The sequence below is a fragment of the Trichomycterus rosablanca genome, chromosome 1 (genome assembly GCF_030014385.1).
Source record: "Trichomycterus rosablanca isolate fTriRos1 chromosome 1, fTriRos1.hap1, whole genome shotgun sequence".
Lineage (NCBI taxonomy): Eukaryota > Metazoa > Chordata > Actinopteri > Siluriformes > Trichomycteridae > Trichomycterus > Trichomycterus rosablanca.
Window position 1 is genome coordinate 37,512,610 of NC_085988.1, and position 27,496 is coordinate 37,540,105.

Here is a 27,496-nt window from a genome sequence, read left to right on the forward strand (position 1 = left end):
TGTGTGGACCAGACTGATCCACAGTGGCGACCCCAAAATACAGGAGCTGCCAAGAGAAAAATAAAAATGTAATAAATAAATATGATAGCTTCTTTCCTGCAGAGGATAGCTTAACTTGTGGTTAAGGTACATGACTATTGATTGGAAGGTTGCTGGTTTAAGCAAGACCTCAAAACAAGGCCTGTAACCCGTAAGTGTAAGCCACTTGTGCTAAATGCTTTGAATGTAAATGTATAACATGTTTTTTTTACAGGGTAAAGTGGTTCAGAAGGGCCCTGTTGTATCTTCCCGACAGAAGGACCACCTGCTTAAGGCTGTTATTCAAGGTGAGGTTCTGAATATAGCTGCTTAATGCAGGCTGCTGTGAAGAGGATGGTGTATTCGAGCTATGGTTTTGATTCCGAGGTTATTGTAGGGAGATGCTGGTTTATAGTGGATGGCACAAATCATTTTAGTTTCTCGGAGAAAATATATAGACTGAAACCAAGTGCATGAACTTGAACTGTCACAGTTTCTTATTTTCTGCCGTAATAACATATGGTTATTATTTTTCCGCTTAATAGCTTTATGGTTGTATAAAAAACTGAGATACTGTCATTATTTTATTACCTAATAGCACTTTTCCACCCAGTAGGGACATGCTGTAATAATACATGTCACACATTAATTATCATAAACACAAAAACAATGTTCTTTTTGTCTCTTCTCACACAGTTTAGGGACAGTATGTACATATTACACACGATGTTTATTATTATTCTAATAATCAAAATAGTTATAAAAGAGAATAAAAATCAATAAAAACCAAACAACGGTACTAAATCGTGTTTTGAGGCCAGTACCAATTGTTCTTTAGTCCCACATCAGAAACCCACCAAAGATGGCATGATGCAATCCCTAGTCAAAAGATAAATTCTAGGTAACAGGTTCAAATAAGTAGGAAGGAGAAAACAGAAGATCCAGGGTGAATTTGCCTTTTTTGTGAGCTTTTTATTTACTGTCATTAAAATGTGCACAATGCAACAAGATTAGGAAAGCAGGATTAAATGTGTGATTTAATAAGTGCACAAGCATTACTTAACAGATGAATCATCTACATCTTTACTCTCTTATTTACCCCTTTAAAATTTTTTTCCTAAGCACTCAGGTGGCACAGCGGTAAATTGTGCTAGCTTACTACAGCTGGGATTCAGGGTTCAGTCCCCAGTGGTCCTATCTGCTGGTCTGGCATCTAGATAAAGGGATGATTGGCTATGTCTGAGAGGCTGTCTGGGGACGCCAATCCATGAATGACTGAATGAATGGAGTGTTTCTCACTCAATCCTACTCTGAACTACAGCCTACCTGCTTGAAATGTGTAGGTTTGTTAATGATCAAAACAATACATAAAACATGAAGTAAATATAATGGTACAGTTTGTGTTCACATGACTTATGCTTTTTTTAAATGGTGACACGAGATGTTTATATATTTAGGATTATTACCTTTACTCTTATACTCTTGGTTAGGACCATCTTTAAAACCCATACTCAGACTCAGACTCAGCTTTATTGTCATTCAAAACCTGCCATAAACAAAGAATACATGCCATAAACAAAGAATAGGCCAGTGGTGGCTACTGCTTAAGATACTGGACTAGTAGTCAAACGCCTCTCCAACACCAAGTTAGGTTTTAATTGTATTGTGTTACAGCTGTTAGTCACTTTGCATATAAAAAGCATATGTTAAACACCATAAAAATAGGAAGGCGTTAAAATAAAGTGAAACAATTTCTGGACCAACAAACAAACCTAATCCACTTTATTAGTCTGGTCTTCTCCCAGCCAGCAGACCTGATGGCCAATTTTGTCTGCTGCAGGCGCTGCCAATTGTGCCTGCTAGATGGTGCCCAGCCAACCGGTAGCAGAGCTGAGATTCAAACTGAGGTGTTCAGAATCTCAGCGCTGGTGTGCTAGCGGAATATCCCGCTGTGCCACCTGAGTGCAAAAAACAGATTATTTTAAATCAGCGCACAGTACCTGTTGCTTGTCGTTTACTGGAGGTAATGAATAATAGTAATGAATTTCCAGCTATATAAGGCTCAACCCAAGCATCTGTGTGTTTATTACATGAACAATTGCTTCAGATTCCTTCTATCTTATGTAAAGTGTATTTATGAAAAAAGATTATAAATAAAATAGATCATTTAGGGCCACATTCATGTTTGCAGAGATCTTAAGTAAATTCAGATAAATTAAGTGAATTTACAGAAGCTTTAAACTGAATCATTTTCCCCCCTAAGCTTCTTCATGATGCAACTCACGTTTTACTTTTAAACTTCTCTCACTTTCTCTTTTTTGCTCTTTTCTCTCCACAATGTTTCTCAGATGAAGACATCCAACAGAGTTCAGGATCGCACCATGCATCAATCAATGTCATTTTTTTTGACACCTTGGCGAAGGACTTCTCACAGTCTGTTGGTCAAGGGGTAAGCCTTCAACTTATTAAAACAACCTTTGAGGAAATTTCAATGGATATCAAATAGTTCCCTGCTGGGATAATCTATAACCTTAACTTAATTGAATCAATGAAGGAACATATTATAACTCTCAATCATTTTACCCCATACTATACATTTTTAACAGCAAAGTTAATATATTGTTCCAGTGAAGTGGAAAAAGGAATATTTTCCACTTCATTTATATGCTGCAGATGTCATCAATGTCAGCGCTCCTATCAGTGTGAGCTTTTTTTATGACTTAAAAAGAACAAGGTTTTGCACCTTGTTAATTAGAAAATACATTTTCTTCTGAGTCGCGATATCACTTGGAGTCAGGTTGATTAGATTTTAAATAGACATGGGAGAAGATTTTACTTTGTTTTTGAATGTTCTTTTAGAACAGGGTAAACAGTCAGTGTGACATTTGAGGCTAAAAATGTTTGTGTTATTTTCTCAACACAGATGCACATAACAGCTCTGCCTCAGTATGCTCTTGAGCATCACAGTGTATAGCTAGTGTAAGACTAAAGCTGTGAGGCTTATGCTAGTACCAAATATAAAACACCTGATATAACACTGTAATCTCTGTAGAAAAGTATTGTTTCTGATGTTAACAAGTACATGACATGAATAAAGTCATTAATTAACTAACTCATGCCAGTACTGAAGCATCATGCATCATACTACAAACCCACTTTGACACACACACACACACACACACACATACTTCTGTTAAGCTCGGATTCTAATATAATATTCTAGTATAATTGGACACCTGACCGTAATATCGTTGGACATCCCTTCTAAAAAGCAAGTGGTAGTAAAATTGAGTGACCTGTATGTGATAATTTCAGCTAGTACAACAGCCACTCTTCTGAAGGCTTCACACAAAGCTTTGTAGTATGTTTGTGGGAATTTGTGCCCATTCAGTCAAAAGTGAATTTGTATTGCTGTGCACTGGTGTTTGTCAAGAACGCCACAGTTGACGTTCTAGTTCATTCCAAAGCTGTTCAGTGGTGCTGAAGTCAGGACTCTGTGTAGGCTGCTGGAGTTTCTTTAAACCAAGCTTTTCTCCTTCCTGGAGTAGTATAGGTCCTCATCTTCTCATGCTGTTCATAAGCCATGAGATGTGATGTATGTCTACAGAGGAAGAGATCCTGGTACTTGAGGGAAATGGCTAGCTGTGGCGGCCTGGATCCAATAAATCACACTGAAATGCTCCGGCTGTTCAGGAAACCACAATGCTGTATCAAAAGACTGTCCAATCTGAAACATAGAAAAAGAAACCCAAAATATAGCTGAAAATACTCTAGCTTTAAATTTGAGAAAATCTGTGCAGAGGTTGTCAGGTTTAAACCTACAGTGAGCAGAGGATGCCAAACATATACCACTTGGATAAGCGGTGACAAACCCTGCACACTTACAAACATCAAAGACGCCACTGCCAAAACCTAAATAAACCGGGAACCAAGACCAACAGAACCTGAACTAGTACAAAATTGTAAAACGCACCAAATACAATTAAAGTCAAGCCAAGTAAACAATAAAAATAAGGAAGAGGCTCAAGAAGATAGAAATGTTAGAACGGATGACATCACACACTTAGAACCTGTCCCCAAATAGGAGAATGAAACAGTTTTCATACTTACTTACATAATTACAGGAGTCAGTATTATAGAGTGGAATGTGGGGGGTTCAGAGTGAACTATCCGGAAATCCAGCAACCAGTCCCAGAATTTAATCCAGTAGCCTTCTGTCTCCAAGAAATCCAGCTGAACCCACGTAACCCAATAAACCTCGAAGGCACATACGCTCCACCCTCATAATGCCCAATATGGGGGAACCTCTATCTTCATTCGACCTGATATCATCCACAGGCAAATTCCAATTTAATCTAACATCCAATTGTCAGCTATTCCTGTGATACTTTACATGCCCCTAACGTTCTGTTTTTTATATATATATATATATATATATATATATATATATATATATATATATATATATATATATATTAGGGCTGTCAAACGATTAAAATTTTTAATCGCGATTAATCTCAGAATTTTACATAGTTAATCGCGATTAATCGCATTAAAAAAAATCTGTGTAAATGTTATAGAAAACAAGGATTTTAAGTGAAATGTTACAATTAAAATGGTGAACATATTTATGCTAAATGTACTTATGTTAAAAACTGCTGGGACAAGAGAAAACTGTAAGGGAGTTTTATTCACTCACATATTAGGCAGTAATACTATCTAGCAGAGAACCTTGACTTCGTATATATGTCAGATGCGCGGTTATTGTAACAGACTTTTCTGTGGTTGTATCGTGACGATGGTTTGATGGACGTTTCTACACGAAGTGAGTGTGTTTTCACTAGGGATGCATCGATACCATTTTTTCCCAACCGAGTACAAGTACATGTATTTTTGTACTCGCCGATACCTATTTAGAATGATGCAATCTGGAGCATTATGGAATAGTGTAGTTTTTAGTGTAAAATAGGGCAGTGGAACAGTTGCTTGGGTTGCCATCACTAATTGTAAAAAAAAAAAAAAACACCGCACAGACATTATTGAGAAAGCTTCTGACAAGCTAACGTAAACGTTCATTAATAAACGCACGTAATTAACGTTGTGCATACATGCGATGCGATTCTGCTGATTGAAATATTTACTTTAAAAAGATAATACAGTCCGATCCCATCTGAGCCGATTCTATCAGCACGTTCGTGGTTCACCTCGGTAAATCGTAAACGACTCTGAGTCGACTCCCGCTCTGTGGTAATAACCAGTATAATTAAGCCTGAGCTTTATAAGGTAAGCGAGTCACACAAAATGTTCTGTAGTATTTGGTGTTTATTTACAACCGCATCATTCATCATAACAGTAAACACGGAGAGATGACTGAGAAAAGAAACTTACGCTGCGCTTACAATGAATCGATTCCTGAATCACTTGTATCGACACTGTGAACAGAGAATTGAACACAAACAGCGGTCGCTGCTTTTGTAACCGGTTTATCTTCGCTGTTAGCTCTATTTTTAAGGGTTTTTTTTGTCAAACGGAACTAAAGAACATTAAACGTGCGTGTGAGTGTGGTCAGTGAGAATAATTCAATCTGTCTCCCGTGCGTGAAAAATGAATTGCTTTAGTTTTAGAAGTGAAAAAATCTCGTAATGTAATTAGTGCGTTAACGGCACTATTTTTTTTTATCTCGTTAAATTGAGATTGCGTTAATGCGTTATTATCGCGTTAACTTCGACAGCCCTAATATATATATATATATATATATATATATATATATATATATATATATATATATATATATATATATATATATACATATATATATATATATATATATACAGGGGTTGGACAATGAAACTGAAACACCTGTCATTTTAGTGTGGGAGGTTTAATGGCTAAATTGGACCAGTCTGGTGGCCAATCTTCATTAATTGCACATTGCACCAGTAAGAGCAGAGTGTGAAGGTTCAATTAGCAGGGTAAGAGCACAGTTTTGCTCAAAATATTGCAATGCACACAACATTATGGGTGACATACCAGAGTTCAAAAGAGGACAAATTGTTGGTGCACGTCTTGCTGGCGCATCTGTGACCAAGACAGCAAGTCTTTGTGATGTATCAAGAGCCACGGTATCCAGGGTAATGTCAGCATACCACCAAGAAGGACAAACCACATCCAACAGGATTAACTGTGGACGCAAGAGGAAGCTGTCTGAAAGGGATGTTCGGGTGCTAACCCGGATTGTATCCAAAAAACATAAAACCACGGCTGCCCAAATCACGGCAGAATTAAATGTGCACCTCAACTCTCCTGTTTCCACCAGAACTGTCCGTCGGGAGCTCCACAGGGTCAATATACACGGCCGGGCTGCTATAGCCAAACCTTTGGTCACTCGTGCCAATGCCAAACGTCGGGTTCAATGGTGCAAGGAGCGCAAATCTTGGGCTGTGGACAATGTGAAACATGTATTGTTCTCTGATGAGTCCACCTTTACTGTTTTCCCCACATCCGGGAGAGTTACGGTGTGGAGAAGCCCCAAAGAAGCGTACCACCCAGACTGTTGCATGCCCAGAGTGAAGCATGGGGGTGGATCAGTGATGGTTTGGGCTGCCATATCATGGCATTCCCTTGGCCCAATACTTGTGCTAGATGGGCGCGTCACTGCCAAGGACTACCGAACCATTCTGGAGGACCATGTGCATCCAATGGTTCAAACATTGTATCCTGAAGGCGGTGCTGTGTATCAGGATGACAATGCACCAATACACACAGCAAGACTGGTGAAAGATTGGTTTGATGAACATGAAAGTGAAGTTGAACATCTCCCATGGCCTGCACAGTCACCAGATCTAAATATTATTGAGCCACTTTGGGGTGTTTTGGAGAAGCGAGTCAGGAAACGTTTTCCTCCGCAAAAGGAGGCCCTACACCATACTAATAAATTATTGTGGTCTAAAACCAGGTGTTTCAGTTTCATTGTCCAACCCCTGTATATATATATTGGACGCGCTAAAAGAGAGAAAAAGGGGAGAAATTGCATAAACTAAAAAAAAAAAATATATACAGTGTATCACAAAAGTGAGTACACCCCTCACATTTCTGCAAATATTTTATTATATCTTTTCATGGGACAACACTATAGAAATAAAACTTGGATATAACTTAGAGTAGTCAGTGTACAACTTGTATAGCAGTGTAGATTTACTGTCTTCTGAAAATAACTCAACACACAGCCATTAATGTCTAAATGGCTGGCAACATAAGTGAGTACACCCCACAGTGAACATGTCCAAATTGTGCCCAAAGTGTCAATATTTTGTGTGACCACCATTATTATCCAGCACTGCCTTAACCCTCTTGGGCATGGAATTCACCAGAGCTGCACAGGTTGCTACTGGAATCCTCTTCCACACCTCCATGATGACATCACGGAGCTGGTGGATGTTAGACACCTTGAACTCCTCCACCTTCCACTTGAGGATGCGCCACAGGTGCTCAATTGGGTTTAGTCCATCACCTTTACCTTCAGCTTCCTCAGCAAGGCAGTTGTCATCTTGGAGGTTGTGTTTGGGGTCGTTATCCTGTTGTAAAACTGCCATGAGGCCCAGTTTTCGAAGGGAGGGGATCATGCTCTGTTTCAGAATGTCACAGTACATGTTGGAATTCATGTTTCCCTCAATGAACTGCAGCTCCCCAGTGCCAGCAGCACTCATGCAGCCCAAGACCATGATGCTACCACCACCATGCTTAACTGTAGGCAAGATACAGTTGTCTTGGTACTTCTCACCAGGGCGCCGCCACACATGCTGGACACCATCTGAGCCAAACAAGTTTATCTTGGTCTCGTCAGACCACAGGGCATTCCAGTAATCCATGTTCTTGGACTGCTTGTCTTCAGCAAACTGTTTGCTGGCTTTCTTGTGCGTCAGCTTCCTTCTGGGATGACGACCATGCAGACCGAGTTGATGCAGTGTGCGGCGTATGGTCTGAGCACTGACAGGCTGACCTCCCACGTCTTCAACCTCTGCAGCAATGCTGGCAGCACTCATGTGTCTATTTTTTAAAGCCAACCTCTGGATATGACGCCGAACACGTGGACTCAACTTCTTTGGTCGACCCTGGCGAAGCCTGTTCCGAGTGGAACCTGTCCTGGAAAACCGCTGTATGACCTTGGCCACCATGCTGTAGGTCAGTTTCAGGGTGTTAGCAATCTTCTTATAGCCTAGGCCATCTTTGTGGAGAGCAACAATTCTATTTCTCACATCCTCAGAGAGTTCTTTGCCATGAGGTGCCATGTTGAATATCCAGTGGCCAGTATGAGAGAATTGTACCCAAAACACCAAATTTAACAGCCCTGCTCCCCATTTACACCTGGGACCTTGACACATGACACCAGGGAGGGACAACGACACATTTGGGCACAATTTGGACATGTTCACTGTGGGGTGTACTCACTTATGTTGCCAGCCATTTAGACATTAATGGCTGTGTGTTGAGTTATTTTCAGAAGACAGTAAATCTACACTGCTATACAAGCTGTACACTGACTACTCTAAATTATATCCAAGTTTCATGTCTATAGTGTTGTCCCATGAAAAGATATAATGAAATATTTGCAGAAATGTGAGGGGTGTACTCACTTTTGTGATACACTATAGACACATGAGTGCTGCCAGCATTGCTGCAGAGGTTGAAGACGTGGGAGGTCAGCCTGTCAGTGCTCAGACCATACGCCGCACACTGCATCAACTCGGTCTGCATGGTCGTCATCCCAGAAGGAAGCTGACGCACAAGAAAGCCCGCAAACAGTTTGCTGAAGACAAGCAGTCCAAGAACATGGATTACTGGAATGCCCTGTGGTCTGACGACATCAAGATAAACTTGTTTGGCTCAGATGGTGTCCAGCATGTGTAGCGGCGCCCTGTTGAGAAGTACCAAGACAACTGTATCTTGCCTACAGTCAAGCATGGTGGTGGTAGCATCATGGTCTTGGGCTGCATGAGTGTTGCTGGCACTGGGGAGCTGCAGTTCATTGAGGGAAGCATGAATTCCATCATGTACTGTGACATTCTGAAACAGAGCATGATCCCCTCCCTTCGAAAACTGGGCCTCATGGCAGTTTTTAAACAGAATAACGACCCCAAACACAACCTCCAAGATGACAACTGCCTTGCTGAGGAAGCTGAAGGTAAAGGGGATGGACTAAACCCAATTGAGCACCTGTGGCGCATCCTCAAGTGGAAGGTGGAGGAGTTCAAGGTGTCTAACATCCTGTGATGTCATCATGATGTGATGTCATCATGGAGGAGTGGAAGAGGATTCCAGTAGCAACCTGTGCAGCTCTGGTGAATTCCATGCCCAGGAGGGTTAAGGCAGTGCTGGATAATAATGGTGGTCACACAAAATATTGACACTTTGGGCACAATTTGGACATGTTCACTGTGGGGTGTACTCACTTATGTTGCCAGCTATTTAGACATTAATGGCTGTGTGTTGAGTTATTTTCAGAAGACAGTAAATCTACACTGCTATACAAGTTGTACACTGAGTACTTTAAGTTATATCCAAGTTTCATGTCTATAGTGTTGTCCCATGAAAAGATATAATAAAATATTTGCAGAAATGTGAGGGGTGTACTCACTTTTGTGATACACTGTATATATACAGTGTATCACAAAAGTGAGTACACCCCTCACATTTCTGGGACAACAGTGTTGTCCCATTTCTGGGACAACACTGACAAAATGACACTTTGACACAATGAAAAGTAGTCTGTGTGCAGCTTATATAACAGTGTAAATTTATTCTTCCCTCAAAATAACTCAATATACAGCCATTAATGTCTAAACCACCGGCAACAAAAGTGAGTACACCCCTTATTGAAAGTTCCTGAAGTGTCAATATTTTGTGTGGCCATCATTATTTCCCAGAACTGCCTTAACTCTCCTGGGCATGGAGTTTACCAGAGCTTCACAGGTTGCCACTGGAATGCTTTTCCACTCCTCCATGACGACATCACGGAGCTGGCGGATATTCGAGACTTTGCGCTCCTCCACCTTCCGCTTGAGGATGCCCCAAAGATGTTCTATTGGGTTTAGGTCTGGAGACATGCTTGGCCAGTCCATCACCTTTACCCTCAGCCTCTTCAATAAAGCAGTGGTCGTCTTAGAGGTGTGTTTGGGGTCATTATCATGCTGGAACACTGCCCTGCGACCCAGTTTCCGGAGGGAGGGGATCATGCTCTGCTTCAGTATTTCACAGTACATATTGGAGTTCATGTGTCCCTCAATGAAATGTAACTCCCCAACACCTGCTGCACTCATGCAGCCCCAGACCATGGCATTCCCACCACCATGCTTGACTGTAGGCATGACACACTTATCTTTGTACTCCTCACCTGATTGCCGCCACACATGCTTAAGACCATCTGAACCAAACAAATTAATCTTGGTCTCATCAGACCATAGGACATGGTTCCAGTAATCCATGTCCTTTGTTGACATGTCTTCAGCAAACTGTTTGCAGGCTTTCTTGTGTAGAGACTTCAGAAGAGGCTTCCTTCTGAGGTGACAGCCATGCAGACCAATTTGATGTAGTGTGCGGCGTATGGTCTGAGCACTGACAGGCTGACCCCCCACCTTTTCAATCTCTGCAGCAATGCTGACAGCACTCCTGCGCCTATCTTTCAAAGACAGCAGTTGGATGTGACGCTGAGCACGTGCACTCAGCTTCTTTGGACGACCAACGCGAGGTCTGTTCTGAGTGGACCCTGCTCTTTTAAAACGCTGGATGATCTTGGCCACTGTGCTGCAGCCCAGTTTCAGGGTGTTGGCAATCTTCTTGTAGCCTTGGCCATCTTCATGTAGCGCAACAATTCGTCTTTTAGGATCCTCAGAGAGTTCTTTGCCATGAGGTGCCATGTTGGAACTTTCAGTGACCAGTATGAGAGAGTGTGAGAGCTGTACTACTAAATTGAACACACCTGCTGCCTATGCACACCTGAGACCTAGTAACACTAACAAATCACATGACATTTTGGAGGGAAAATGACAAGCAGTGCTCAATTTGGACATTTAGGGGTGTAGTCTCTTAGGGGTGTACTCACTTTTGTTGCCGGTGGTTTAGACATTAATGGCTGTATATTGAGTTATTTTGAGGGAAGAATAAATTTACACTGTTATATAAGCTGCACACAGACTACTTTTCATTGTGTCAAAGTGTCATTTTGTCAGTGTTGTCCCATGAAAAGATATACTTAAATATCTGCAGAAATGTGAGGGGTGTACTCACTTTTGTGATACACTGTATATATATATTTTTTAGTTTATGCAATTTCTCCCCTTTTTCTCTCTTTTAGCGCGTCCAATTGCCCGTTTGCGTCATGCTCCCTCTCCACCAATGCCGATCCCCGCTCTGATTGAGGAGAACGAAGCTAATTCACGCCCTCTCTGACACGTGGGCAGCAGCCGTATGCATTTTGTCACCTACACTTTGTCGAGTGCAGTGCGGATCAGCACTGTGTACGGAGAGACACACCCTGACTGCACTATTTTCCTGTCTCTGTGCAGGCGCCATCAATCAGCCAGCAGAGGTCGTAATTTCATTAGTTATGAAAGGGGCCCTATCTGGCTTTATCCCACCCCTATCTGAACAACAGGCCAATCGTTGTTCATGTGGTTTCTCAGCCCAGCCGGCAGACAGAGCTGAGACTCGATATGATATATTCGAGATCCCAGCTCTGGTGTCAGCATGTGTTTTTACCGCTGCGCCACCTGAGCGGCCCCTAACTTCCTGTTTTATTTACTTACACCCATATTACCCTCCAAGAAATTGAAAACAAACCAATTCCGTTCCCCATACATTCTTATAGGAGATGCATGTTAAGGGAGGCTTTACATGTTCTAGGGAAGCAACAGAACAAACCTAAAAGGTAAAACCATAAAGGATTTCATAAATGCAAGAGACCTTTGTCTATTAAACACAGATCCAATACATATCTGCACCTAAGACACTGCGCCCCAGAAATCCTCCTCAACATAACCTGAAAGGTTCTGGATGACCTGTGTGGTAGCAATAATTTCCCAACAGTAGCGACCCTGACAAAACCATCACACATCAGGCCACACAAAAAATGTCAACTCAGCAACTGACAGCAAATTGTGCCAAATCTTAGGAAAAACAGTGCCCATGGAATGGTTTAAAGACACAATCATAGAGTTAGCACAACAATCTGTCTCAAAAACACATCAAAAACCCAGAAAACTCCCCGTCCTTGGTTCAGCTAAATGCAAAATTGGCACTAGAGACAGAAAGAAAATAGAAAAAGTCTTCAACAAATTCTCCATTATGGAAAACCTAACTAAACTAAAAATCCGTAGAGCACATGCTTGCAGAATAATAAATCACTTCAAAACCAAACCAACAAACTGCCTACCAGGACTCCAGAAGCTGAGAGAATTACAAGGGAAAAAAACCACCTGATTTCTACTCCTCAAATGTCGAATACTACAACAAGCCTCTTTCAACGGAAGAACTCACAATGGCCATTAACAAATCACTTGAGACTGCAGCTGGGAGAGATATGATACACTACTAGTTTCTGAAACACCTACCTCACACTGCTCTCTCAATGCTTTTAAGGAACACACACGCACACAAACAAACACACTTCATAACAACTGTCCATGTCACTGTCAGGGTTTTATAAAATGTTGGGCTAATAGTTGTTATTTGTAGTACACGTGTTGAATACGGCAGGAAAGGCACACGGGCAGCCTGGCGAGTACAAACTAAAAGTGGTCTGAGTAGTGGCATGCTACGAACCACCAACAGGTTGTTGGATTTGTTGCTGCCAGGGGACCTGAAGGCTATGGCATCTGGTACAAACCAACATAAGGGCTACTGTGGCTCAGTTTGCAGATCATTTTAATACTGGTGATGAGGTGAATGTGACTCAACACACTGCCTCAATTCATTTAGTGTATGGGGCTGTGTAGTTGCATACCAGTCAAAGTGACCATGCTAACTCCTGTCCCCTGTGGAAAGCATCTGTTATGGGTCATGTAGATTCCGGAGCTGGACATTATATCAATGAAATAAGGTTGACTGCTCAGTCAAAATCTGTTTTCCTCAAGGCATGTGAATTGTTTACCCATGTGAGAGAAATGTTGGAGAAATCACAAATATTAAGCAGTCATATTCGGACTAGAAAGAAAAACCCCTGTTACTGCAAAAGGCTTAAAGGATGACCTGATTAAGACTGAGACAGATGGCAATCATCAGATTATAAGATCACTTACAACCAGGGACATCATGGCTAGACTCCAAAACGCCAGTACTCTTGCCCAAGAACCACAGGAAAGGTTGACTGGAATATGCCAGAAGGTCCTTGGACAGGCCTGCAAAGTTCTGGTACACAGTACTATGGAGTAACAAATCAAACTGGAATTATTTGATTTGATAGTTTGTCTGGCGCAAGAAAGGTGAGCCTTATGACCAGAAGAATACAATCCCCACAGTCCAACATAAAGGTGGGTCAGTGATGATGTGGTCATGTTTTTTGATGCAGAAACCTGACACTGACCACTGACGGGTGAAGTGAATAACACTGATTATCTCTTCATCACGACACCTGTTAGTGGGTGGGATATATTAGGCAGCAAGTGAACATTTTATCCTCAAAGTTAATGTGTTAGAAGCAGGAAAAATGGGCAAGCGTAAGGATTTGAGCGAGTTTGACAAAGTTTAGACGACTGAGTCAGAGCATCTCCAAAACTGCAGCTCTTGTGGGGTGTTCCCGGTCTGCAGTGGTCAGTATATATCAAAAGTGGTCCAAGGAAGGAACAGTGGTAAACTGGCGACAGGGTCATGGGCGGCCAAGGCTCATTGATGCACGTGGGGAGCAAAGGCTGGTCTGTGTGGACCGATCCAACAGACGAAGAAGTTAATGCTGGTTCAGATAGAAAGCTGTCAGAATACACAGGGCATCACAGTTGCAGGGCTGTTTTGGCAGCAAATGGATGACCAACACAATATTAGGAAGATGGTCATAATGTTATGCCTGGTTGGTGTATAATTTGGCAGTTGACTATGGCTGCGTCTGGAATCACATACTTACAGAGTATGTACTAGATTTGAGGAAGTATGCACTACTCGGCCGGTAAAGAAGTACATACTTTCAGTACAGAAGTGTGCAGTATGCATGCAACACCCCTACGTACTACATCCACCATCTTACCAACGTCAAGTGTTGACGTGAGGACGTGAGGATGTGATGATGTAATATCACCATAGTTACAGACATGCTCATTTCAAACCCCACTCGCCAACATTTTGGATATTTATCGTGTTTTTGCACTAATCATAATGTTATTTAGGGTTGTAAGCAATAATAATATTTTTATTTTATTTATCTTACTTACACTTGTAAACAGAGGACTCCGCCATCTTTCTTGTTTCTTCTTCCGCTTCGAATTTCTACGCAGCTCCAGTTGAATGGAAGTATGAAATTATGGAATTATGGAAGTATGCGATTCTGGATGCAGCCTATGTTTTTTTCTTTTTATCTTGAACGTGTGATTCAAGGATTCAGGAATTCATGGAAATACCAAAGCATTTTGAAGAGGATGTTATGTTGTCTGTGGTGAAATGGAAACCTGGTGATAATTTGGCTTTTCAGCAAGACAAAGAGCCCAAGCACACTTCAGAATCAACCAAAGCTTGGTTAGGAAATCAGTTCTAGAATATCTTGGAGTGGCCTTCTCAGTGTCAATCCTATAGAAAACCATCAGTGGGATATAAAGCAAGCAGTTGCAGCACGAACGCCATCAAACCTTAATGAGCTGGAAGCATTTACACTAGAAGAATGGGCAAAAACAAGAGATGTCGGAAGGAAATTGTTTATTGGAGGTTTTCAGGGCAAAAGGATGTTGCACCAAGTACTGAGGCTGGCGGTTGAATAATAGTGCTCATAGACGTTTGTCAAGAGAATCAGATGTTTTTAATTTTAACTTAAATTGCCAAATTATGTCAAATGTTGCTTGTATGTATTAACTTTTTTTTTTCTCTAATTCCTGAGAAACTCTGTATTTTTTCTTTGACTGTTTGATGGATTCTTACACCGATTAGCCATAACATTAAAACCACCTCCTTGTTTCTACACTCACTGTCCATTTTATCAGCTCCACTTACCATATAGAAGCACTTTGTAGTTCTACAATTACTGATTGTAGTCCATCTGTTTCTCTACATACCTTTTTAGCATGCTTTCACCCTGTTCTTCAATGATCAGGACCCCCACAGGACCACCACAGAGCAGGTTTTATTTAGGTGGTGGATCATTCTCAGCACTGCAGTGACACTGACATGGTGGTGGTGTGTTAGTGTGTGTTGTGCTGGTATGAGTGGATCAGACACAGCAGCGCTGCTGGAGTTTTTAAACCCTCACTGTCACTGCTGGACTGAGAATAGTCCACCAACCAAATACAGTGTATCACAAAAGTGAGTACATCCCTCACATTTCTGCAAATATTTTATTATATCTTTTCATGGGACAACACTATAGAAATAAAACTTGGATATAACTTAGAGTAGTCAGTGTACAACTTGTATAGCAGTGTAGATTTACTGTCTTCTGAAAATAACTCAACACACAGCCATTAATGTCTAAATGGCTGGCAACATAAGTGAGTACACCCCACAGTGAACATGTCCAAATTGTGCCCAAAGTGTCAATATTTTGTGTGACCACCATTATTATCCAGCACTGCCTTAACCCTCCTGGGCATGGAATTCACCAGAGCTGCACAGGTTGCTACTGGAATCCTCTTACACTCCTCCATGATGACATCACGGAGCTGGTGGATGTTAGACACCTTGAACTCCTCCACCTTCCACTTGAGGATGCACCACAGGTGCTCAATTGGGTTTAGTCCATCACCTTTACCTTCAGCTTCCTCAGCAAGGCAGTTGTCATCTTGGAGGTTGTGTTTGGGGTCGTTATCCTGTTGGAAAACTGCCATGAGGCCCAGTTTTCGAAGGGAGGGGATCATGCTCTGTTTCAGAATGTCACAGTACATGTTGGAATTCATGTTTCCCTCAATGAACTGCAGCTCCCCAGTGCCAGCAACACTCATGCAGCCCAAGACCATGATGCTACCACCACCATGCTTGACTGTAGGCAAGATACAGTTGTCTTGGTACTTCTCACCAGGGCGCCGCCACACATGCTGGACACCATCTGAGCCAAACAAGTTTATCTTGGTCTCGTCAGACCACAGGGCATTCCAGTAATCCATGTTCTTGGACTGCTTGTTTTCAGCAAACTGTTTGCTGGCTTTCTTGTGCGTCAGCTTCCTTCTGGGATGACGACCATGCAGACCGAGTTGATGCAGTGTGCGGCGTATGGTCTGAGCACTGACAGGCTGACCTCCCACGTCTTCAACCTCTGCAGCAATGCTGGCAGCACTCATGTGTCTATTTTTTAAAGCCAACCTCTGGATATGACGCCGAACACGTGGACTCAACTTCTTTGGTCGACCCTGGCGAAGCCTGTTCCGAGTGGAACCTGTCCTGGAAAACCGCTGTATGACCTTGGCCACCATGCTGTAGCTCAGTTTCAGGGTGTTAGCAATCTTCTTATAGCCCAGGCCATCTTTGTGGAGAGCAACAATTCTATTTCTCACATCCTCAGAGAGTTCTTTGCCATGAGGTGCCATGTTGAATATCCAGTGGCCAGTATGAGAGAATTGTACCCAAAACACCAAATTTAACAGCCCTGCTCCCCATTTACACCTGGGACCTTGACACATGACACCAGGGAGGGACAACGACACATTTGGGCACAATTTGGACATGTTCACTGTGGGGTGTACTCACTTATGTTGCCAGCTATTTAGACATTAATGGCTGTGTGTTGAGTTATTTTCAGAAGACATTTAATCTACACTGCTATACAAGTTGTACACTGACTACTCTAAGTTATATCCAAGTTTCATGTCTATAGTGTTGTCCCATAAAAAGATATAATGAAATATTTGCAGAAATGTGAGGGGTGTACTCACTTTTGTGATACACTGTATATCCAGCCAACAGTGCCCCGTAGGCACCGTAGGTTCCTCAATGGTCAGGTGATCCTGACCATTGAGGAACAGGGTGAAAGCAGGCTAACAAGGTATGTAGAGAAACAGATGGACTACGGTCAGTAATTGTAGAACTACAAAGTGCTTCTATATGGTAAGTGGAGCTGATAAAATGGACAGCAAGTGTAGAAACAAGGAGGTGGTTTTAATGTTATGGCTGATACCCAATCATGATTCTTTCACCATTTACCTGCTTATTGTGGAATGCTGGAACTCAAAATTTTATTTTGTATACAGGTGGTACACATGGACGTGGAGATGTATACATGGATGTACTCAATTTTGATTGAACTATTAGTCGGATTATTAATGAAATATTAGGCTGCATGTAAACATGGCTAGTGAATCATCACATCCACATTAAATAGTGTTTTGAACAGCAGAGTATTTTCTCATGCCTATGATTAATTTCCACAATCACTGGAGTCATTGTTATAATGAAGTTACCAGTGTGTATGAATATATTGTAAAAATGACATAACATGGATGTTGCAGCATCAGAAACACAACTCTATCAGTGGGGTTTAAATTGCCTCCCTGCTGAAGAGTGGTGGCTTTTTGACAAAAGTGTTTTTTTTTTCTGAGATGTCTTTAATCCGAGATTTGGTGCTCTGCTTGACTGAAGGTTACAATTCTTTTTCCTTTTTCCTCCCCTCTCCAGAATCTTGTCCTCCTCTGCTCTCAAGCACTCGATACAGGGCTTAGCTCTCATTTTGTTTATTATTCTCGAGAGCTTATTTTTTCATCAACAGCTCTTCATCGCGTCTCTTCTTTATTGCTGTATCATTACTGTTAGGCTGAGCATGACTTGCCTTGTTCTTCTTTATGAAGTGCTCTCTTTTCCCAGATAGCCTCGGAAAAGAGAACCCCATTGTAACGCATGCTAAAACCCTTTAATGATTACACATAAAGCTACGTTGACACTCATCAGCTATTCTAAGGGTTGTCTGCATTTCATTAGCTTTTCTGAGTCAGTGAGCAAAGATCAAATTTGCAGAAATTGGCACAGACTTTAATTGCTTTCGTATTTGATTTGGAGAAAGAGGACAGTTATTATGCAGCTATTAGGGAATCCAGAATACAGTTTTATAAAGATGCTTAAGTGTAATTTGTACATTGGCGTGACCTGGAAACAAGCCAGCTAATGGAAGACTGGAAAAGCTTTAGCACTAATTTAGCTCTACTTTCCAATAGGTCAGCTCAATTCATTTCACTTTTATTGTGCTGCATATAACTAAATGTCTTTCACTTTAGAATGTTGGTGCATCATGTTATGAACTCTCCATTTGAATGTTTTGTTTACTGTAGCTTTTTATAGCATCATGCTGTGTGTGGTGGGATGTCATGTTTATTCTGTGTCCTTGTTGAGAATTTAAGAGATTACCACTTACTGTGACTAAGAAGCAAGTCTAGCTGTGATTCAGAAATGTATTCATTTTAAGATCTCTCAGAAAAGTAAAACTGGGTACACTTTGGAAATTCCTGGTTTTCTGTCGTAGTTACTCAAAAACGGTCTTCTTTTTTCTTTCACATTCTAATGGTAAACAAACACTTTTTTTTTTTTTTACATGACATTTACACTGATCAGCCATAACATTAAAACCACCTCCTTGTTTCTACACTCACTGTCCATTTTATCAGCTCCACTTACCATATAGAAGCACTTTGTACTTCTACAATTAATGACTGTAGTCCATCTGTTTCTCTGCATGCTTTGTTAGCCCCCTTTCACCCTGTTCTTCAATGATCAGGACCCCCACAGGACCACTACAGAGTAGGTATTATTTGGGTGGTGGATCATTCTCAGCACTGCAGTGACACTGACATGGTGGTGGTGTGTTAGTGTGTGTTGTGCTGGTATGAGTGGGTAAGACACAGCAGTGCTGATGGAGTTTTTAAACACATCACGGTCACTGCTGGACTGAGAATAGTCCACCAACCAAAAATGTGTCCTGTGACCACTGATGAAGGCCTAGAAGATGACCAACTCCAACATCAGCAATAGATGAGCGATCGACTCTGACTTTACATCTACAAGGTGGACCAACTAGGTAGGAGTGTCTGATAGAGTGGACAGTGAGTGGACACGGTATTTAAAAACTCCAGCAGGGCTGCTGTGTCTGATCCACTCATACCAGCACAACACACACTAACACACCACCACCATGTCATTGTTACTGCAGTGCTGAGAATGATCCACCACCTAAATAATACCTGCTCTGTGGTGGTCCTGGTAAAGTCCTGACCATTGAAGAACAGCATGAAAGCAGGCTGAAAAGGTATGTAAAGAAACCGATGGACTACAGTCAGTAATTGTAGAACTATGAAGTGCTTCTATATGGTAAGTGGAGCTGATAAAATGGACAGTGAGTGTAGAAACAAGGAGGTGGTTTTAATGTTATGGCTGATCAGTGTATATGCTTGCTTCTTTGCACTTCTTGTAAGATGCTATCTGCAATTCATTGACTTGTACTTGCACTTTCTTAATAACAATAAAGTTCTATCTAGTCTAATCTTAATGTGATTTATGACTGAGAAATCATTTCTAGATGACTGTCAGGTATGTATTGATTGGTATTAATTTGGTTCTCTGTTCAAAAAGTTTAATCACCGTTCTAATTCCGTGCAATCTAAAACAGAAACATATTGAAGTGTAATCATAATACTAATCATACTGGTTTAATGAAACAGCAGAGGAGTTCAGAGGGAATTGACAAACTGAATAACTTTTCTACATTATTTTCTTATTCACTAGTCGGTGGTGAGGACCCACACAGAGCTTTATCGTGTACAGGGAGTCAAGCTAATCTCAAAGTGAATCTCCACACTGTTCAGCGGCACCTCAGCCAGTCGCGGAAATAGCATAACAAAGTGGCAGAGAGAAGAAACACCGTACAACTTTCCTATCCTTTTCAATCAAATTATTCTCCAGGCCTCCCAAGGAGGATGGGTCCCTGCTGAGTCTGGTTTCTCTGAAGGTTTCTTCCTGTAATTTTAAGGGAGTTTTTCCTTGCCACTGTCGCCCTCAGCTTGCTCAGCAGGGGTTTTTGGTCTATCCTGGATTCTGTAAAGTTGCTTTGAGACAATGTCTATTGTAAAAAGTGCAATAAAAATAACTTTGACTAGACTTGACTATCCTCAAACACGACCAATTTTGTTGGTTTGCCACCTGGTCAGGTCGCTGGCACTGCTCAGATTTGAGCTTGGATTCCACCGATGGTCCGGTTGCTGGTTAGATCACTGTGCCAAATTCGTATAACCAACAGTCATTAGTCGACGGTTACCAAGTAACGTATGAGATTGTACCATCCCATCAAAATATAAAACGCATTACACAGTTATAAACAAGTAAAAATTGTAATTTTTTGAAAATGACAGTAATGTAGAACAGTAACATAAGCATAACTAGTTCAGCGTTTCACTTTTATTGTCACGTCACATTAACACAGGTGTGAAAGGTGAGTGAAAATCTTGGGTGCTTAGTCCCTCACAGTTTTAACACACATTAAATACAAAACACACATTTGCTTACGTAAATCTTACATAAAACTTGCACCATTTGTTCAATATATACATGTAAAGCTATGAATGTACAGATATACAGCATGAGAGTATAATCTACTGTGAGTCTGTTAATGTTTCAAGTATTATTCCGGCATATAACAGTTTCAATTTAGAATTATAATAATTTTATAATGTCCAGATGTGCAGGTATTGTACAGAATGAGTTATGTGTATCAAGTCAAGTTAAATTTATTTATATAGCGCTTTTTACCATGAACATTGTCTCAAATCAACTTTACAGAATCCAGAACCAACAGACCACAAACCCCTATTGAGCAAGCCAAGTGCAACAGTGGCAAGGAAAAACTCCCTTAAAATTACAGGAAGAAACATTGAGAGGAACCAGACTCAGCAGGGACCCATCCCTCTTAGGTGGCCTGGAGGAGTTCATCATTGTTCAGTCCAGCCTGCGAAAAAGTCTGTTGTAGTTATGGACATTTTTGGTGCAGACATGCCAGGTTCCCATCTAGTAAGAGCGTGCCAGGTACCATCCCATCTAGTAGGAGCAGCAACTGTAGATTTTAAATAAAGTTCATTACAATGTCCACACTATTTTTGTAAACAAATTGTTACCTACAATCATACTGATGTAAAACCTCTTATTTTGATTCTGTCTTTCATGATTAATTATTCATTTATTTATTAGGATTTTAACAGAATGTTTTACACACTGGTTACAATCATAAAAGGATAGGTAGTTACTGGTTACACAAGATTCATCAGTTCAAGTCTTTAATGTCGGAAACATTCATGGACAATTTAGTGTCTCCAAATCACCTCACTTGCATGTCTTTGGACTGTGGGAGGAAACCGGAGCTCCCGGAGGAAACCCACACAGACACGGGGAGAACATGCAAACTCCACGCAGAAAGGACCTGGATCGCTCCACCTGGGAATCGAACCCAGGACCTTGTTGCTGTAAGGCAACTGTGCTACCCACTGAACCACCGTGTCGCCCCTTTCATGATTTATATAATAAGTTCATTGGCTTAGGTTGGAACTGTGATGCTCTTCAGATTTGTTTCCAGAAATAACCCAAGCGCACTGAGAGTGGGTGAGGGGTGAGTCTTAATTCAGTCTGAAAGAAAGAAAAGTAGCTTCACTTTCAATTGTGTCAGCTGCAGGAAATGAATTAAATAAACAATTAGTTCTTCATCTGTCACCAGTTATTCATTAAATTTTAACATTCCTATGTTCATTTTATTTTCATCAACAGCTTTAATCTGCTCAGGGACGTGGTAGGTCCCGTTTCACTGGGAAACACTGGGTGCAAGGCAGCAGTGTCCTGCATAGGGTGCCACCACCACACCTTTCTTAGACATAGCCAGTTATGTCTGTGTAGACAAATGGCTGGCCAATAGCAGTTTTAAGATTTAAACACGGATCTCAGCGATGGTGGGCTTTATAAAGTACCACCCCTATGCAGACTAAATATACAGACAGTATTTACAAATACATTATAGCTTGTGGACATTTAAAACAACCTGAACGCAGTAGCACAAACTTGTTCTTTAAAGTGTCTGTTTTTTAACATTGCCACTGACATGGTATAAGCAAGATACCACGCACCTTTCTTATTATTTACATTTTTTAATTGAAACTGAAGATACTTGTTGCAGTTTTGCAAACGAAATCTTTGCCCATGCTTGCTTGATACAAGACTTTAGCTGCTCAACAGTCTGTGCTCACATTGTCTTGATTCTTTCTTTTCATCATCGCCATACGTTTTCAACAGTAGTCAAGCACACGTCTACAAATTTCCTTTGTTGTAGTGCATGCAGAATGAGGTCTGACATTGTCTTGCTGAAATAACCATAGACTTAGGAAAAACTTTGCCCTGATGGCAGCATATGTCTCTCTAAAATACCAATTTACACCCTTACACTATGACAGATGTTGGCTTTTACACTTTTGCTTATAACAGTCAGGATGATCCTGTTTGTCTTTCGCACTAAGCATTTGATGTCTGTTTTCCAGAAAACAAGCTGAAATGTGGACTTATTTGACCAGAGCACATGTTTCTACTGTCATTTGATTCAAGCGAGAACTGTGTTGTGTGTTAAGTGTCAATGATTTTCTGAAGTACCCCAGAGCCCATGTTGCTTTATTTATTCCAGCAGCATAATAATTTCTCATACAATTCCACCTGACAGCTTATATGTCTCACTCATTCAACTGTGGATTCTGACTGGTGTTTATCCAGTTTTTCTGAATCTTTGCAATATTATGTAAAAGTTAGTAAAATACCTAACTTATTTGCTGTCTTGTTTTGAGAAACTGATTGGCAATTGGCAACTCCTGAAACTTGGGACTAAGTAGTAAGCCATGACACATCTTTGCTTGTAAAGTCTGATTCTTTGGTGGATCCTTCATGTATTACAAGTTCACATGCTTTTTGTGGAATGTTTTAAAAATTTCAATAATCTTTAAAATGTTTACTTTTATTTCCCCCCTGCTAATTTTTCAAGTTTGTTGGGGGCATCAGATATACAAAATGTCAATCGAGCTGTCAGCCAAAACACTAAAGGTGTTTCTTTGTACAGTACTTTGGTTAGTTAAAGTGAATAAAGCTTCAAGTAAATTATCAATCACAGATTCTTGTGTTTACAAAATGTCCCAACATTTTTGGATTATAACCTATGGAGTATTTAGTATGAGTCACATTCTTGTCAGTAATTTGTATTGTTTGTTTGTTTATTAGGATTTTACCATCATGTTTTACACACTTTGGTTACATTCATGACAGGAACAGTAGTTACTCGGTAGTACTCATTACACAAGGTTCATCAGTTCACACAAGATTATATCGAACACAGTCATGGACAATTTCGTATTTCCAATTTACCTCACTTTCATGTCTTTGGACTGTGGGAGGAAACCGGAGCACCCGGAGTAAACCCACGCAGACACGGGGAGAACATGTGAACTCCACACAGAAAGCCCCACTGCATTTTTTCACCTGCACGAGGCGAGTTCATATGTGGATCAGCTTTGTGTACGGAGAGCCACACCCTGATCAGCGCATTATTCCTCGACTCTGTGCAGGCGCCATCAACCAGCCAGCAGAGGTCATAATTGCATCAGTTATAAGGTCCTGGCTCTGGCTCCCACCCTGTGTGAACAACAGCCAATCGTTGTTCGGGTAACGGCTTAGCCGTCAGCTCTGGTGAATTTCTAAAATTCTAAATGTAACCCTAGTTATATATAAAATGATCAGAGTTATGGAAACTGATATTGAGCAATGTAATCATGATAATAATTTTAGACGTTATCATGTTGCCCCTAGTGGAATTTAATGGGTGAGACCAGATTGAACAGTTTTTTGGAAAAATAAGCCACAAATGACAGACTGTGAAAATGCACTTTTTTATTGCCTTTTTCCTCTTTTTTTGGTGCACATAACCCATTGAGTCTTTACTCATTTTCACAAATCCTGCCAAAACTGGGTTCCCTGGGCTCTTCTCCATCTGGTCTGCTCAAGATCGGCTTACTGGAATTGTACACTTTTTGATTATCTCTTTTTCTGTTCCACTGCATATTGCTCTAGGACATTGTCTTATTGGCTGGTTTCACTATCAGGAGGTCACCCACAGAACAGACTGACAGACTGCATCCCTGCCATTTGGAGATGACTGCGAATGACGCCTGTGTGTATGTGAGTATCTGTTGCTAACATTTAAGAGCTTGGGTGCTGTGAAATCCCAAATATAATTTCTTCTACATGTTAACCTATAAAAGCACCTGATTTGCTGCTTGCAGCACTTGCAGATGATTGATTTTTATCTGGTCTGTTGTTTGCAGGTGTGCTCCTCTGATGTTTCCGCTTCCAGTGGGCCTGCTGTTGCAAGCACTGAGGTAAAGTATTTGCTTATGCGTGTGTAAGTGCAGCTGTAAAGCTGATGCTGCTACATTTTCATGCAGAGAGTCTGACTACAACTATTTCATACAATGTGGTGTGACAGAGCAGAAAGGTAGAGCGAACATTACTTTCTGGGAGGGAATCCATATCCCAGTGTGTTTTTTTTATCCCGCTTATGTTTTTTTTCTGAGTGCTTTAGATGTTGCCATTGGTCAATATGTTATGGAATAATGCGCTGTGAAGACAAAATATTAGAGTATTGTCATGACTGGCTGCACTGCCTGCCTGCCTGTGTGTGTGTGTGTGTGTTTACTATCCCCAGTTGCAAACAAGTTGAGACACTTCCTGAAAATGCAATAAAAGCTAAAAATTGTAATCGATTTGACATGTGAAATGAATCGATATCCACTTTAAACAGCAGAGGGCACTGGTGCTATACACCTCGCCTGGTTAACGTCACTGGCGCTATATGCCTGGTTGCCAAATTCAGGGTTTTTCAGCCAAATTGGGCTTAATTCAAAATTGTTTTGCAGCCGCTCAGGTGGCGCAGCGGTAAAAAGAAACGCGCTGCAACCAGGGCTGGATTCTGAGAAGCGTGGTATCGAATCCAGCCTTGCTTTACCGGTTCGAAGCTGAGTGGCTATATGAGCAACGATTGGCCGGTTGCTCATGTGGGGGGTGGGACAAAGAACCGGATGTGGGTCTCTCTCTGTCAGAATGCGATTGCGTTCTCTGCCGGCTGATTGGAGGCGCTTACACAGAGATGGGAGAGGGTGCCCTTAGGGTGTGTCTCTCCGCATGCAACGCTAGGTGGCGCCAAACTCGTCAATGTGTGGGTGGCGAAGATGCATCTGGCTGCTGCTCGTGTTTCGGAGGGGATACGGGTTAGCTTTAATCACCTCCGTCGGGGCAGGGTTCGGCATAGACAGAGAGGAAGCACGATGCTAATTGAACAATTGGATGCGCTAAAAGGGGAGAAAAAGGGGTAAAAAAAAAAATAATAATAAAAAAAAAATGTTTTGCATAGTTTGTACCTACCTCTGAAATAAAAGGGCATTCATTAGATGATCACAAATACAGTATTTTATTTTTTTTAAGAGAAATAATAAAGGGAAACTTTGTCTTCAATTTCAGTTTAAAAAATTGGGAAAAATCGTATCGTGAACCCAGTATCGTGAATCGTATCGCATCCTGGGTAGAGTGCATCGTTACATCCCTAGTATTTAGTAAATATACTGTAAAAAAAAAAAAAGCTTTGTTTTTTTTCTTGTATAACCAAGGTTCTTAAAGTTCCACAACAGGTGAGGTCATTAAGATTGACTATAAAAGGAGCATTCACCAAAGGTTTAGTCTTTGTGCCAAACACAGTGGGAGAATTGTCAGTCAGTTTAAAGACAATGTTTCTGAGGGCAAGACTGCAAAGAATTGAGGTCTTTCACCATTCACAGTTCATAATATCATGAAAAGATTCAGAAAGTCAGAGGAAATCTCGGTGCCTAAAGGCCAAAGGTGGAAAATGCTGAACGTGTGTGACCATCAAGCCCTCAGGACCTCAAGCCATATATTAATTTTGCTCCAATTGAAAGAAACACTTGAGTTTTTTGGGAGATTGGCCAAAAGACAGTGGAAACGTGTTCTGTGGCCAGATAAGTCCAGGTTTTAGCTTGTTCTTGGGGAAAATGGATTTTGGATTCTACGTGCTAAAGATGAAAAAGACCATCCAGACTGCTGTCAATAAAAAGTGCAAAAACCAGCATCTGTGATTGTATGTGTGATCTGCATATACAGTGTATCACAAAAGTGAGTACACCCCTCACATTTCTGCAGATATTTAAGTATATCTTTTCATGGGACAACACTGACAAAATGACACTTTGACACAATGAAAAGTAGTCTGTGTGCAGCTTATATAACAGTGTAAATTTATTCTTCCCTCAAAATAACTCAATATACAGCCATTAATGTCTAAACCACCGGCAACAAAAGTGAGTACACCCCTAAGAGACTACACCCCTAAATGTCCAAATTGAGCACTGCTTGTCATTTTCCCTCCAAAATGTCATGTGACTCGTTAGTGTTACTAGGTCTCAGGTGTGCATAGGGAGCAGGTGTGTTCAATTTAGTAGTACAGCTCTCACACTCTCTCATACTGGTCACTGAAAGTTCCAACATGGCACCTCATGGCAAAGAACTCTCTGAGGATCTTAAAAGACGAATTGTTGCGCTACATGAAGATGGCCAAGGCTACAAGAAGACCCTGAAACTGAGCTGCAGCACAGTGGCCAAGATCATCCAGCGTTTTAAAAGAGCAGGGTCCACTCAGAACAGACCTCGCGTTGGTCGTCCAAAGAAGCTGAGTGCACGTGCTCAGCGTCACATCCAACTGCTGTCTTTGAAAGATAGGCGCAGGAGTGCTGTCAGCATTGCTGCAGAGATTGAAAAGGTGGGGGGTCAGCCTGTCAGTGCTCAGACCATACGCCGCACACTACATCAAATTGGTCTGCATGGCTGTCACCCCAGAAGGAAGCCTCTTCTGAAGTCTCTACACAAGAAAGCCCGCAAACAGTTTGCTGAAGACATGTCAACAAAGGACATGGATTACTGGAACCATGTCCTATGGTCTGATGAGACCAAGATTAATTTGTTTGGTTCAGATGGTCTCAAGCATGTGTGGTGGCAATCAGGTGAGGAGTACAAAGATAAGTGTGTCATGCCTACAGTCAAGCATGGTGGTGGGAATGCCATGGTCTGGGGCTGCATGAGTGCAGCAGGTGTTGGGGAGTTACATTTCATTGAGGGACACATGAACTCCAATATGTACTGTGAAATACTGAAGCAGAGCATGATCCCCTCCCTCCGGAAACTGGGTCGCAGGGCAGTGTTCCAGCATGATAATGACCCCAAACACACCTCTAAGACGACC

General features: G+C 41.3%; 1 protein-coding gene across 1 annotated transcript in view; it reads left to right on the plus strand.

Moving 5' to 3' along the window:
• pot1 (protection of telomeres 1 homolog) overlaps window positions 1-27,496 on the plus strand; it is a 114,657-nt gene that overhangs the window by 20,142 nt on the left and 67,019 nt on the right. Inside the window, exons 3-6 of the mRNA XM_062992292.1 lie at window positions 254-326; window positions 2,367-2,467; window positions 24,262-24,369; window positions 24,516-24,569. Coding sequence (XP_062848362.1) covers window positions 254-326; window positions 2,367-2,467; window positions 24,262-24,369; window positions 24,516-24,569 — 336 coding nt within the window. The remainder of the gene's footprint in view (window positions 1-253; window positions 327-2,366; window positions 2,468-24,261; window positions 24,370-24,515; window positions 24,570-27,496) is intronic.